This window comes from Zootoca vivipara, chromosome 2, assembly GCF_963506605.1.
Source record: "Zootoca vivipara chromosome 2, rZooViv1.1, whole genome shotgun sequence".
NCBI classification, from domain to species: Eukaryota; Metazoa; Chordata; class Lepidosauria; order Squamata; family Lacertidae; genus Zootoca; species Zootoca vivipara.
The window spans coordinates 11802856-11816950 of record NC_083277.1 but is presented as its reverse complement, the minus strand read 5'-3'; the positions used below and the strand labels follow the sequence as shown (position 1 = coordinate 11816950).

The 14095-nt window shown below is 46.7% G+C and overlaps 1 protein-coding gene across 1 annotated transcript; it reads left to right on the top strand.

The window, feature by feature from the left end:
* The first annotated feature begins 804 nt into the window (after positions 1 to 804).
* LOC118080114 (E3 ubiquitin-protein ligase TRIM7-like) lies at positions 805 to 11697 on the top strand. Its single transcript, XM_035105044.2, has 6 exons — positions 805 to 972; positions 7243 to 7473; positions 8140 to 8162; positions 8652 to 8770; positions 9916 to 9948; positions 11177 to 11697. Exons 1-6 carry the CDS (start codon positions 805 to 807, stop codon positions 11695 to 11697), a joined length of 1095 nt encoding a protein of 364 aa, XP_034960935.2.
* Positions 11698 to 14095: the final 2398 nt, after the last annotated feature.

Genomic DNA, 14095 nt, shown 5'->3' with positions numbered 1-14095 from the left:
CTGTCAACTGACTCTGCACATGCTCAGGAGGCCTCTCATCTAATCCCCCCCCTGGTTGTATTTCCAAGTTAGCAATTCTATGTATATACAGTGGTACCTTGGTTTGCAACCGTTTTGGATTACAACCACGTCAAACCCTGAAGTGTGTGTCCCCCCTTTTTTGGATTATAACTCTCTCTCTTTTTTGGATTACAACCCTTTTTTGGGAGGCCCCATTGGTTAAAGCATGGGTTACAACCTGTTTTGGTTTACAACCAGATAAATGCAAGATCAGGTTTTTACAAAGCAAGCAGTGTATTGCAACAGCTTTAACCAACGCCTACCAGCCACGATGCTGCAACAATAAACTAACCCCCACAATTCCATTCCCCCCCCCAAAAAAACACAACTCTCAGGGACTAACACTTCTTAGCAATCCTAGACTGAAGTGTTGACATAAACTCTTCTGCTCTCTGCATGTTAGTTAGAATATCAACAATGCTTTCCAGGACAAACATGAGTTAAAACTTTCTCAGCCACAATACCCATCCTGCCATATGGTAGCTTTTATGTGCATTAGTGGGCAATTTGTTTGAATGATAATTAAAAAAGAAGGAAATCAACCTGTGAGAGAAAGAGAATGAGATTTTCTAGTGAAGGGGCTTCCTGGGTCTTTTCTCAGCATTTCTCCATAACACTCATCGGTTGCATGTCTGTTAGGCTCAATGCTCTGGATGGCAGAAGCAGGCTCAGCAACCTCAAAACCAAGGGAACAAAAGCATAATTCAACTGTCCTCTTGCTTTCCTTTTCTTCTCTCTGTCTCAATGACGATTTTGATGACTCTCCTAGAAACCTCTCACCAGGACCCAAATGGGAATTTTGGCTTTTCTTTTCAGGATCAGCTCTGCAGGTGCCTGGAGACTCTGAAGGAGGAGAAGGCAAAAATTCAGGCGAATGAAGCAATCACAAGAAAAGAAAGTGAAGCCATGCTTGTAAGTGTCGCTCTTACTGGGAAGTAAGCAAATAAGAAAGAGAATTAATGCTTGGGAGAGAATTAGAATTACATACTGAAGCCATTGGGCAGGTCTAATCTTTTACATGCTGACACTGGCAGAGGAAGGAGGGGTGCCCCACTGGGACACTCAACCTCCCCCCCCCCCGTTTGTGGCTAGCCCCTCCCCCAGGTGCACAGCACGTACCACCCTCTGGGTGCCAGAGCAGCTAGCTCTGCCTCTGCATGCCGATATATTTGGGGAACCTGTTCTGACTGGAAGGAAACATTTCCTTTGCTTGAAAACTGATGCATCATCTGTGAAAATACAAAAATTCAGAAGCACCCACCTGTCCCTTTGCATGCAGGGCAGAGCAAGCGTGGGCGGGGGGGGGGGTTAAGCCCCGGGTGACAGCCTGGGGGTGTCATGGTGCCCGCACCCCTGCTCCTGTGACGAGTATAGGACTCCTTTGAGTTATTTATGACTCAATTAGGAGCCACTAATGCCGCCCGGCATGCTTTCTCTAGTGCCTCTGTTCCATAGACCCGGGCTGGCAGTAAAATATAGCAGAGTTCTCCTTTCCTTTCTCACGCACAGCGGTAGCTTGTATAGCCTTTGGATAAAAAGCCTCTTAAGAACACACAGAGTCCAAGGTGTTCTAATAACTACTGAAGTTTATTTTACAGAGAAAACAACAAACAACCTGGTGAGCTCGCAGACATTTTGCGACCGTCTCCCAGGCAGAATAGAAACCAACTGTTACACAAAGAAATGCTTCCAGTACAATCTGTAACATGATATCTTCCTCAGTGGTCAGGTGCACAGTACACAGTTAACCCCTTGGTTACTTGTTACTCCTCACACCCCCTCTCACCTGAACACTGGGGACAGCGGGTATCCAAACTTACCCCAAAACCAACCCTTCACAGAATTCCCCATGTCGTTGGAAACTCAAGGGTTTTGTGAACCCATCTGCTATGTTCTCCTGGCTTGGACAATATCTCAACTTCACCATGCCTGCCTGTATGCTCTGACATACGTTTCGGAAGCGGATGTCTAAGTGTTTGGTTCTGGCCTTGAACTGTCCAGACTCTGCCAGTCTCAAAGATGGTTGATTGTCGCCCCAAACAGTGATGGGCTGGCTACAATCACCCCAGATTTCCTGGACCAAACATCTGTAGTACTCCAACTCAGTGCATGTCGCAGACAACGCACAGAATTCAGCTTCCGTGGAAGACATAGCTATTAGGCTTTGCCTGCACGACCGCCAACCAATCAGGGCATTTCCAAACTTCACTACCAAACCAGTCACTGACTTCCTGTCCTCCTGATTGGCCCAATCCGCATCTGCAAAACAAGTGAGTTGTGGCTCACCTTGCGCTGACATCTCCAAACAATACTCTTTGGTTTCCTGCAAATACCTAAGCACTCTCTTAATACCGTTCCAAGCATGCACGCTAGGTTTCGATGCTTCTCTACTGAGCAAATTGACTGCAAAAGCAATATCTGGTCTGCTCCATTGTGACAAATACAACAGACTTCCTAGCGCTGACTGAAACACTTCAGGACTCTCAAATGCTACTTTGTCCTTCACTTGTGACTCTTTCACAAAGTTTGTCTCCATGGGTGTTCTGACTCCTTTACAGTCAGACATTCTGAACTTCTCAAGCAAATGTTCAATCTTTCCGTTCTGACTGAGCAAAAAACTTCCATCCTCAGTTCTGTCTATCTGCACACCTAGATAAACTTTCACTGCACCTAGGTTCTTGAGTTTGAACCTCTTGCCTAGCTCTTTTGCAAACTTCTGCACTTGCATCTGGCTTTTTGCTAAGCAGATCAGGTCATCTACATAGACCAGTAACAGTTCTTGCTGTTCTCCTTCACCTCTGAGATACAGACAACTGTCAGCTAGACTCTTCCTGAAACCTAGGCTCTCCAAAACAGAATGAAGACACGAATTCCAGTTTCTAGCGGATTGCTTCAGACCGTAGATCGACTTATGCAGCTTCCACACCTGACCTGGCACTTTACTCTCAAACCCTGGAGGAGGCAACATGTACAACTCCTCCTGGAGGTCAGAGTTCAAATAAGCGGTGTCCACATCAAAGTGGTTGACCACTAGGCCTCTCTGCGCTGCAGTCGCTAAAAGCATCCTGAAAGATTCACACCTCGAAGTAGGACTAAAGACATCTGTGTAGTGGATTCCTTTCTTCTGAGTAAAACCTCTAGCCACTAATCTAGCCTTGTACTGAGGCTCTCCAGTCACTGTGGGTTTCAACCTGTAGACCCACCGACAACTGACTGCTTTCTTACCTTCTGGCAACTGTGTGAGACTATACACACCAAGAGATTGCATGGAGTTCAACTCTTTCTCCATTGCAACTTTCCACTTTCTAGCTTCCTCCACTGACAACTGTTGCACCTCTTCAAAGCTTTCAGGCTCACACACTGCTAGGTTCGCCCATACACTGACAGCTGAAAACCTTTCAGGTGGTTTACCTTTCGTGGTGCGTTTTGAACGCCTTGGTCCCACATCCTCCCCCTCTAAATCTGAACTGCTTGTCTCTGTAGCTCTCTTGGACTAGCAGCACTGTCAAGAGATTTACTACGCTTTGCAGCCCCCTCTGGGCTTGCTTTGGGTGAAGTGGGTGACCTACCACGTTTGCTATACTTCCCAGGCTTGACCTGAGGAGAAGTCGGTGCGCTTCTGACTACTTGCTTCACTTCCTTAGGAGCTACACCACTTGGACCAGCTGCCTGACCTGGATCTGGTCCTGCAGCACCTGGAACTCCAGCATCAGCTACCTGAGTTTCCTCTTCCTGGTCAACACCTGAAGACCAGTCAAGAAGAACTTCGGGGTTAGCATGAATGCGTCTCCAGCCCTCCTGTTCACAGAACGTAGCACTCCTGCTAATGTGAATGCGGGTTTGGTCCCCCTCTGCTGGCACAAACTTCCAAGCCTTTGAGTTTGGTTCGTAACCACAGAAGATCATTTTCCTGGATCTTGATCCTCCCTTTCTGTGCTTCTGCTTTGGAATTAGAACCCACGCCTCACACCCAAAAAGTTCTGAAATAGTGCACCTTCGGAACTTTGCCATACAACATGTAGTAGGGTGTGTTTTCCACAACTGAATTAAAAGCGCGGTTCGAACAGAAATTCACAAATTTAAAACATTCAGCCCAAAACTTCTGGTGTAGGCCTGCATCAAACAACGTTGCCTCTACCAGTTCAGACAGTGTTCTAAATTTCCTTTCAGCTAAACCATTCTCTTGTGGACTAAAGGGGGCGGTCTTCCTGTGTCTGATTCCCTTGCTGCGGAAGAACCCTTGTAGTTCTGCACTCAAAAACTCCCCCGCCCTGTCACTCTGGAAACACTGGACAGTGAGGGAGAACTGTAGTTCTACTTCGGCTACCCACTCTTGTATCACTCTGGCAGCCTCCCCCTTCTCTTTCAGTGTTATGACCCAAGAGAAATGACTGAAATCATCCAGAAGACACAAAACATATTTTGAACCACCTAAACTTGACGTAGACATAGGCCCAGAAATATCCAAGTGCACTAGCTGAAATGGTTTTGTGCTCTTCCTCTCAGACCTAGGATAAGAGCATCTCTTCGTCTTCGCTTTCGCACATGCGCGGCACTGCAGGTGTTTATCGCATGGCTTGAACCTGCAACCTTTGACAAAGTCAGGGGCTTTTTTCACATAAGGAAAAGACATGTGGCCATATTTCCTGTGCCAAGCATGAATACAATCCTTATGGATAGCGCCCTCTGTGCCCTTAGGGGTATTAGCACTTTTAGCCTGAGCATCACCAGTGTTACTTCCACCTGCTTGCCCCCTCCCATCTAGGACAAACAGACCATCAGACCCAACAGTAACACTTACCAGCTCACCCCCATCTCTGGCAATTTTGCAAACACCATTGGCAAAACTTATTTCAAAGCCCTCACGTAATAAGCAAGACACACTTAAGAGACAATTCTTCATGCCTGGTACAACATGAACATCAAGGTTAGTGTCTAAGCATTGCATATAAAAAACACCCTTGTTTTTAATTGTTCCATAAGAACCATCAGCAAGTTGCAGGCTTTTTTCTTCTTCAAGTGGCCTGCAGTTCCGGATCCGTCCTGAAGGCGGCATAAGATGATGCGAACTGCCTGAGTCGACAATGAAAGTAAAACTGTCCTGTCCTTTGCTTCTAACCGTTGCTAAGGCAGCAGAAAGATGTTGACTGACAGGCTTATCTGTAGTCTTCTCACGCCCTCTGCTTCGGCGATGCTGGCTGGTCCCACGACCACGTCCGCTGGGTTGCCTGGCACCTGGCTGAGTGACCTTGACTGCTTCCAGAGCTGGGCAGAATCTCGCTACGTGCCCTGGTTGCTGGCACCGAAAGCAAAGCCTTGTTGTGTACGCACTCACAGTGGATTCCTCAGTGCTTTTTCCTGCACCTCCACTGGTTTCTCTGCGCCCACGGCCCCCCTTCTCAGCCGATTCTCTCTGGCGTCGCTGTTCCTCATCCGCCAAACGACCAGAAACGTAAGCTAGCGTGAGCTCATCATCAGGCATTGCCTCAAACGTTAGGCACCAATGCTCATAGACGTTTCCCAGACTAGACAGCAAGATATAAACTTTTTCCTTCTCCTTGAACACAAGCTCATGCCGCTGCAGCCTATGGAATGCATCAATCACATTGGCAATGTGCTCCTTTATGGGTTGTCCTGGCCTCAGTCGCAACTCAAAAAGATGCCTCATAGCATGCAGCTTAGCTCCAGCTGTTTTTCTCTGATGAACCCTTTCCAAACTGTCCCAGGCTTCCTTAGCATTTGCAGCATTCTGCACATAGGGCAGTTGCGTAGTATCACAGCTCATGGCAATGGCACACAGAGATTTATTGTCTTTCCTGGTTTCTGCCGCAAATCTCTGCGCTTCAGCTGCTGAGTTATCAGCGGCAGGGGTTGGGGGATTTGACACACAAGTCCACAAATCCTTTCCCAGCAACCACATTCTGGCCCTTTCTCTCCACTCTGCATAGTTGTCGCCATTCAGCCTCTGGAACGGCACGACAAACGTCTCCTGGAGCTGCTCCGCCATCTTGCCTACCCCCGGGCTCCGTGTCCAGCAATGTACTCACTTAGAATAGCTGACGTTGCTCCTCCGGGTAGACTGCGAATCCCAGCCTCCAGTCCAGCGACATTCTTCCAGCGAGTACATCTATTAATTGCCGACTGCAAAAAACAGGTTTCTCGAGCTGGCTTTTTACTCCGGCTTTCTCCAAGGCTTTTACAGCTGCAATCACCTTTTATTGCTTTGGTGATTGATTAGGTTCAGGACCTGTTATGACCTGTTTCACCATAACCTGTGACGAGTATAGGACTCCTTTGAGTTATTTATGACTCAATTAGGAGCCACTAATGCCGCCCGGCACGCTTTCTCTAGCGCCTCTGTTCCATAGACCCGGGCTGGCAGTAAAATATAGCAGAGTTCTCCTTTCCTTTCTCACGCACAGTGGTAGCTTGTATAGCCTTTGGATAAAAAGCCTCTTAAGAACACACAGAGTCCAAGGTGTTCTAATAACTACTGAAGTTTATTTTACAGAGAAAACAACAAACGACCTGGTGAGCTCGCAGACATTTTGCGACCGTCTCCCAGGCAGAATAGAAACCAACTGTTACACAAAGAAATGCTTCCAGTACAATCTGTAACATATCTTCCTCAGTGGTCAGGTGCACAGTACACAGTTGACCCCTTGGTTACTTGTTACTCCTCACAGCTCCGCCCCTCGCCTCCCCCGGCACCCGCACATGTGTAGTCCGGTGGGGTGCCGCTGGCGTATGGTGGCTCCATGGTGTTCCGCATGCGCTCGGCGGCCCTTACGGAGCGGCACCCCTTAATGGGCTGCCAAGCATGAGAGGTTCTCCGTGGAGCCACCACACACCAGCGGCATCCCATCGGACTCACTGCGCATGTGCCGCATCCAGTGCATGCGCAGTCAGTCCAATCGGCCGGACTGACTGCGGCCACTCTCCACCCAGGGACAGCGCCCCTCAACTCCATCCAGGGACAGCGACAGGTGGAGTTGAGGGGCGGGCCAGCGAGAGCGTCACCTTGTTGGCCCGCCCCTCAACTCCACTCAGGGAGAGCGTGCGTCCCGTCCCAGGGGTGCCCCCATGTTTGCTGCCCCAGGTACCCCTTAAACCCTCTTTACACTGCAGAAGGAGTGGCAATGTTGCTAACAGCCTGTTTTTCTTCTCACATGTTTCTTGCAGAGAAAAATTATATCAGATAGGCAGAAGATGAAGGGTGAGTTTAAGCAACTACGTTCGTTTCTTGAAAAATTGGAAAAAGAGCTGCTGAAGCAGATGGAATTGGTGGAGACTGAGATTGTGAGGAAAAGGGATGAGCAGCTGGCCAAGCTCTCCAGGGAACTCGACCCTCTTCCAAATATCATCCGGGAGCTGGAGGAAAAGCTTCAGCAGCCCCCCAGTGAACTCCTGCAGGTAGGGCAGTGGCATAAGCAGCCCAAGCTTTTCTCAAGGTCAAGGCCACTACCAGACCAGTCTCTGCCTCTGTCATTATAGAAAAATGACGTTGCTTGGTTTTGTGGAGCTGGTAGCCGGTTCTCTTATGTTAGGTGCAGGAGCATCTAAGAGAACAAGGAGAGAATGCTCACCTTCATTTCATAGAATCATAGAATCACAGAGTTGGAAGAGACCACAAGGGCCATCCAGTCCAACCCCCTGCCAAGAAGGAAACACTATCAAAGCATTCTTGACATATGCCTGTCAAGCCTCTGCTTAAAGACCTCCAAAGAAGGAGACTCCACCACACTCCTTGTAGCAAGGAGTTACTTAACCATGACGGAATCAGATGTTTTCTTGGCTGATGTTGGGTCTGCTGCTGGCTCCCAATTTAGTGATGTTGCCTTCTGGGCTGCTTGTGCGCTTTCCAGAAGCTGTGATTGCCAAGAGGGGACAGGACTGGGTGGATCCCTTGGCCTGATCCCTGCAATGAACAGGGTCCTATTTTAAGGTGTGGGACATTTAAGAGGCTGTGTTCTGATTTTATGTCATTACCCTGGTTGGACTGAGGCATGGGGCGTGGGCTTCGATGTATGGCCATTTATGGATTCTGAGTTCTCTCTTCTTTTTCCCTTTCCCCTGCAGGGTATTAGAAGCACTTTGCAGAGGTATGTGGATCCCTCTTCTTTTCCTTTGCGCTTTGTGGTTCTGTCAAGGATGTGGACAGCAGGAAAGACAATGGTTGTTTCCAAGGGGAGAGTGAAGGTCTTTGTGACCTCCAACTTTTAACAAATCAATAGGGACCCACTTTTTCTAAAGCTCCTATTTTCACTTCAAAACTTCCTTCTTTCAGCTTCTATCTTTTGTTTAATTCTGATTCTCTTTCCTTTCTTTCTGTTTCCACCTGGTAGTCTCAACTCTCTTCTGAAACAGGGATGTTTCTAAGAAAGCAACAAACCATTGTTCACACTTTTATTCCCTGCACTGCTTATTTCAATATACTTTTCAGCTGCCCCCTTATTTTTCACCTTGAATCTGACCAACCAGTTTCTTGAGACCTCTGTGATCCTCTCCCCTCTCCTCCTTTTGGTTCCTTTGGGAATTCTAGTTTGGATGAGGAGCAGGCTGGCATTTTAAAACCTTTTATTTCTCCACAGGCACGAAGGGAGACAGACATTTGAGGCTACAAACATTTTCCCTCCTGAATTGATGTGGGAAGTTTGGGATGTCCGTGATATAAATCCAATTCTGGAAGCTGTCATAGAGCAGTTCAAAGGTAATGGCTGCAAGAATTTCAAGCTGGATATTGAATTGGTGCAGATGGAGGTTGAGGAAAAGCTCAAGATGTCCTTTGTAATGCTAGGAGAGCCAGAAAAAATTGAACTTGAGCATCAGTGGGGAACATAGCTGCCAAGTTTTCCCTTTTCTCGTGAGGAAGCCTATTCAGCATAAGGGAAAATCCCTTAAAATAAAGGATAACTTGGCAGCTATGGTGGGGGATTTACTTTAAATTTCACTGAGGGGGGGAAGGAGTTCCTGCAATCACAGCTCAAAACGTCATTTGCTAAGACTGCCTCTCTCAGCCTGGTGCTTTCCATTTGTTTTGGACTCCAACTCCCATCAGCCCAGCTGATAATCGGAGTCCAACAGCATTGTGAAGACCACAACCTCCTCCTCTCTGGCCTACATCACCTAAGCATGAAGGAAACATGTTTATTCCTTCAGCAATAGTTCTCACTCACATGCAAATTTATGCAAGGACACGAAAAAACCCCATACACTTCTGTGGCTGAAGCTTTGTATGACTTAAGACTCACTGAAATCGGGGTGTGTGTGTTTGTGTGCGTGCAAGAATACTGTGATGGTGATAATAATAATAATAATAATAATAATAATAATAATAATAATAATAATAATAAATAATTTATTTGTACCCTGCACATCCGGCTGGGTTTCTCCAGCCACTCTGGGCGGCTTCCAACAAAGATTAAAATACATTAAAATGTCACACATTAACAACTTCCCTAAACAGGGCTGTCTTCAAATGTTTTCTAAATGTTATGTGGTTGTTTTTCTTTTTGACATCTAGTGGGAGGGCGTTCCACAGGGCGGGTGCCACTACCAAGGAGGCCCTCTGCCTGGTTCCCTGTAGCTTTACTTCTCACAGTGAGGGAACCACCAAAAGGCCCTCGGCGCTGGACTTCAGTGTCTGGGCAGAATGATGGAGGTGGAGACGCTCCTTCAGGTATACTGGGCCAAGGCTCTTTAGGGCTTTAAAGGTCAGCACCAACAATGGCTTCAATTTATAAGAAAGGACATTATGACTAAACAATGATATCAACTGACTCTTTTTCTGTGCTATAACATTCATTAATAGCAGGACGGTGTGATGCTTTAGTTCTTTTGCTTTCCCTTTCACAGGCGGTCTAACATCAGAACTCTCTCTGCGGAAAGGTAAGCTGAGGTGCCTCAATCAATCAATCAATCAATCAATCATAGTTATCCATCAGGGGGAGCTGGTGGGGCCACAGTGGACACAGCCAGAGTCCAAAGTCACTCCTTTTATGAGATCCCAGCCTTTTTATTGCTCCCCTTCTTTGTCCTTGGCCAGTTGGCTATTGGGAGAGAGAATGGTGGCTTCAAAGAGCTTTTGAAATTGGACAGAGGGCCAAAGCTGGGCTACCCTAGCAGTGATGCCCCTGGGAGGCCCACAGTCCAGGCAGGAAAGAAACCCCCTTCCTCACTGATCCCTGGAGTGGATCTAAGCTCAAGATGTCTATCCTCTCAGCTGAAGAAATATACAGAGAATTGAACAGGATAGTTAAATATTCATTCAAGAAAGAACCGGAATTATTTTTATTAGGAATATTAAGTGATGAAATTAAAGAAAGAGATGTATATTAATGTACACTACTGCGACCACCAGACTTCTAATCGCAAAAAAATTGCAAGAGTGTTAGAGTACCGAGTAAGGAAGAATGGCAAATAAAATTGTCGATGTATCAAAATTTGGCAAACAAAAAACAAAAAAAAACCACGGGGAAAGCTAAAGGGATATCAGATCAGAAAATAGATAAAGATTGTAAAATGTTTAAGGAGTAGTTAAGCCATACCGTGGAGAAAATCGACCTTATAGCAGAGATGTAAAGTGATCAAAAAGCAATGGATTCAAACTTCAAGAAAGAAGATTCCACCTAAACATTAGGAAGAACTTCCTGACAGTAAGAGCTGTTCGGCAGTGGAATTTGCTACCAAGGAGTGTGGTGGAGTCTCCTTCTTTGGAGGTCTTTAAGCAGAGGCTTGACAGGCATATGTCAGGAATGCTTTGATGGTGTTTCCTGCTTGGCAGAGGGTTGGACTGGATGGCCCTTGTGGTCTCTTCCAACTCTATGATTCTTTGAAAAAAATAGAAAGACGTATACATGAGATTTAGGAAATATAAAGCACAATGTAGAAAAGGCGGGAAGTCAACACGGGTGGGGGGGTGAAGGGTGTAGGGGGAGAATTGGAGGTTTTCTTTGTGTATGTGTAAAAGCTTTTATATGTGATGTCAGTTTGCACTGTTTGATGTTTTGATTTTTGAAATAAAATCTATTTTTATTTTTATTTTTATTTTTTAAAAAGATGTCTTTCCTCCCAGCTGATTCCTCTTTTCTCTTCCTTTCTCTCCTCGTGACGCCAGTAGCAAGTGTAACTCTGGACCCAGACACTGCTCATCCCCACCTGACCCTGTCCGAGGATCGTCGAAGCGCAAGTTGGGGAGAGGCACATCGAGAGTTGCCCGACAATCCCGAAAGATTTAATGGACATGCCTATGTGCTGGGGTGTGAGGAGTTTACAGCAGGGAGGCACTGCTGGGAAGTCACCGTGGGAACGGAGGAGATCTGGGCTGTGGGGGTTGCCAGGAAGTCGGTGAGGAGAAAGGGCATGGTCTGCTTTAGCGCTAAGGAAGGCATCTGGGGGATGGGGCAGCTGGATAGCAAGCCCAGGTCTGCCCGCCGATCTGTGCCGCTTCCTACTGCGAAGCTGAGGAGGTTCCGGGTGACTGTTAACTATGCAGGGCGCCAGATTCTCTTTTTTGATGCTGATACAGGAGATTTACTCACCGCCTTTAGAAAGGCTGAATTCTCTGGGGAGCCCCTTCTGCCCATCTTCTGTGTGGGGCCAAACACCTGCCTTGAGCTCCACCCAGTGACACAGTAGCCTGGCCACCCCTCCCGAAAAAGAGGAGAGATGTGTGGAAAAGTAACTTCCAGGCCGTTTTTTGATTTTTTTAAAATCAAAGGATTGTGTGTGTATAGATGCCATTAAAGATATGACAACAAGCACTAGAATGTGTCAGATTTTTCTTTTTCCATTGTATATTTGCTTGGCTTGCCTCATGATCTGGGTGCTCAAGGCTAAATCAGGCATCCCCCAAGACTTCTGGCCTAAGGGCACCTTTTTGCAATCCAGGAAACCGCGGCAGGGAGCACAAATTACCAATTTCGCAAAACAGAAACATGCAGTTTAGGTATATAAGCGACTCGCCAAATGTTACCTATGTCACAGTCACCGCAATGGGATGTACGGGCGCCATTTTGGGGGAGGCAATGCCGTTCAATATCGTTATTATTCCCATTCATTTCGTTTCACTTTTTAAAGAAAAAAATCTCAAAGAGGTTTTACAACACATTAAAACATTGATAAATCACCTCTTTTGCATACCTCCTTAAGGAAGCTTAAGAGTGGCTGGGAAAACCCAGCCAAATGTGTGGGGTAGAATTAATAAATTATTATTAATATAGCCAGAGGGGCCACCCAACATTCACAAGGTTCACAATTGGACCTGTGCCAGTCGCAAAACCTGCCTGTGGAATTTTTAACATTGCAAACGGGATAATCGCACACACCCCCAAAAAGAGGGAAAATGCCTAGAACATTCTCTCTTTTTTAAAGAGACAAAACAACACCTGGCAACCCCCTCTCAAAATATAGGAAGCAGCAATGGAGCAAAGGCACTTTCTCTCCCTAGGCCAGCCCTCTGCTTCCTTTTCCCTCAGGTGAAATCCCCAATGGATAATGAATCACGAGCGACAGTGGGCTTTCTTTGGGAAAACAGGTTGCAAACAAACTTTATTATAACAGGTGTAAACAAGGAGTTTCGGTTCTTCTTCCACCAAAATGTAATAAGCAGTGCTGTTGCTTTTTATTAAAATGACTGGCTGACCCGGCCACGCGTTGCTGTGGTTCTTTCCTGTGATCCCCACTGAGGCCTGGTCTGTAAAATGGAGCCAAGGCCTAGTCTTTAGGCTGTAAAGTAGAGGCGAGGCCTTGGCTTGGGCTAGTATTTAAATGTGACCCTGGCCTGACTCTGTGGGTAACAGGCCCCCTTCAGGATCTCGTGGCAGAGGCGGGGTTTGTGGGTGTGGCACGTTGTTGTGGCTATTCCTGTCACTGCCCCCACGTGTCCCGAGCCATGATCTATTCTGTTTGTCATCACCCCTCTCCGTGAACGGCGTATCTCATGATGTTTTGAAGGATGGTATTTATTTTTGTCTTGTGGTTATTTGGTGGGGGATTTGGGGGGGTAGTGGTGCTAAATTGTAAATTAAAAACCCCTTGCCGTGCCCCCAAGTGTGTTGCTGTGGGTTATCCCCCCCCGGGCCTAGTGGGGGCCTGGCAGCAGGGGCCTACATAAAACAAGGGCCTAGGGGTCTGATAATGGCCGCCTTGGTGGTTTCAGTTGCTTGGTTGATGATGTCATTTGGTTTGTGGGTGTGGCTTAGATTTCACAGGAAGGGAGGGGGTGGAGGAGGGTATAATGCCACTTGAGGGCGCTGTTTGACTTGGTGGAAAACCAGGTTTCTACCTGCCCAGATGCGAGATTTGAGGGTTTTTTGTTCCCAACAATGCTCGGGAAGTGGCCTGGATCGTTGTGTCAAAATTTCAAGCGGTTGTGTCAAAATTTCAAGCGGTTATGGAGAAAAGTGCGACCGACAATTTCAAGATTTTTACATTATATATATATATATATATATATATATATATATATATATAACGGTTTCAAGTTATAGGCTGTATGCTGTTCAGGCTTACGGTTACAGTGGTACCTCGGGTTACAGGTGCTTCAGGTTACAGTCTCTGCTAACCCAGAAATAGTACCTCGGGTTAAGAACTTTGCTTCAGGATGAGAACAAATTGCGTGGTGGCGGCAGCAGGAGGCCCCATTAGCTAAAGTGGTACCGCAGGTTAAGAACAGTTTCAGGTTAAGAACGGACCTCCAGAACGAATTATGTTCTTAACCCGATGTACCACTATACTTTCTTTTACACATCTTCCATAGATCAGACCTCTCCACAAACACTTCAGGAATTGAGGATTTGAACTGGACTGTTTCCTTACAGACCCCCCCCCCAAAAAATCCTCCTTTGCCTCAGAATCCCTACTGCCCTTTCCTGTCAAGAGTATTCCCTATGAGGACCCTTTTCCCTGTGAACACCGTGTGGGACTGTGTTTTTTCTATCTTAACAGTGTTCTGAGATTCAGAACCTGAGAACATAGGTATACTGTCAGTTCTTAGCTCTACCCCCTGTCAGAATGAACTCTCATCTAATTTCCT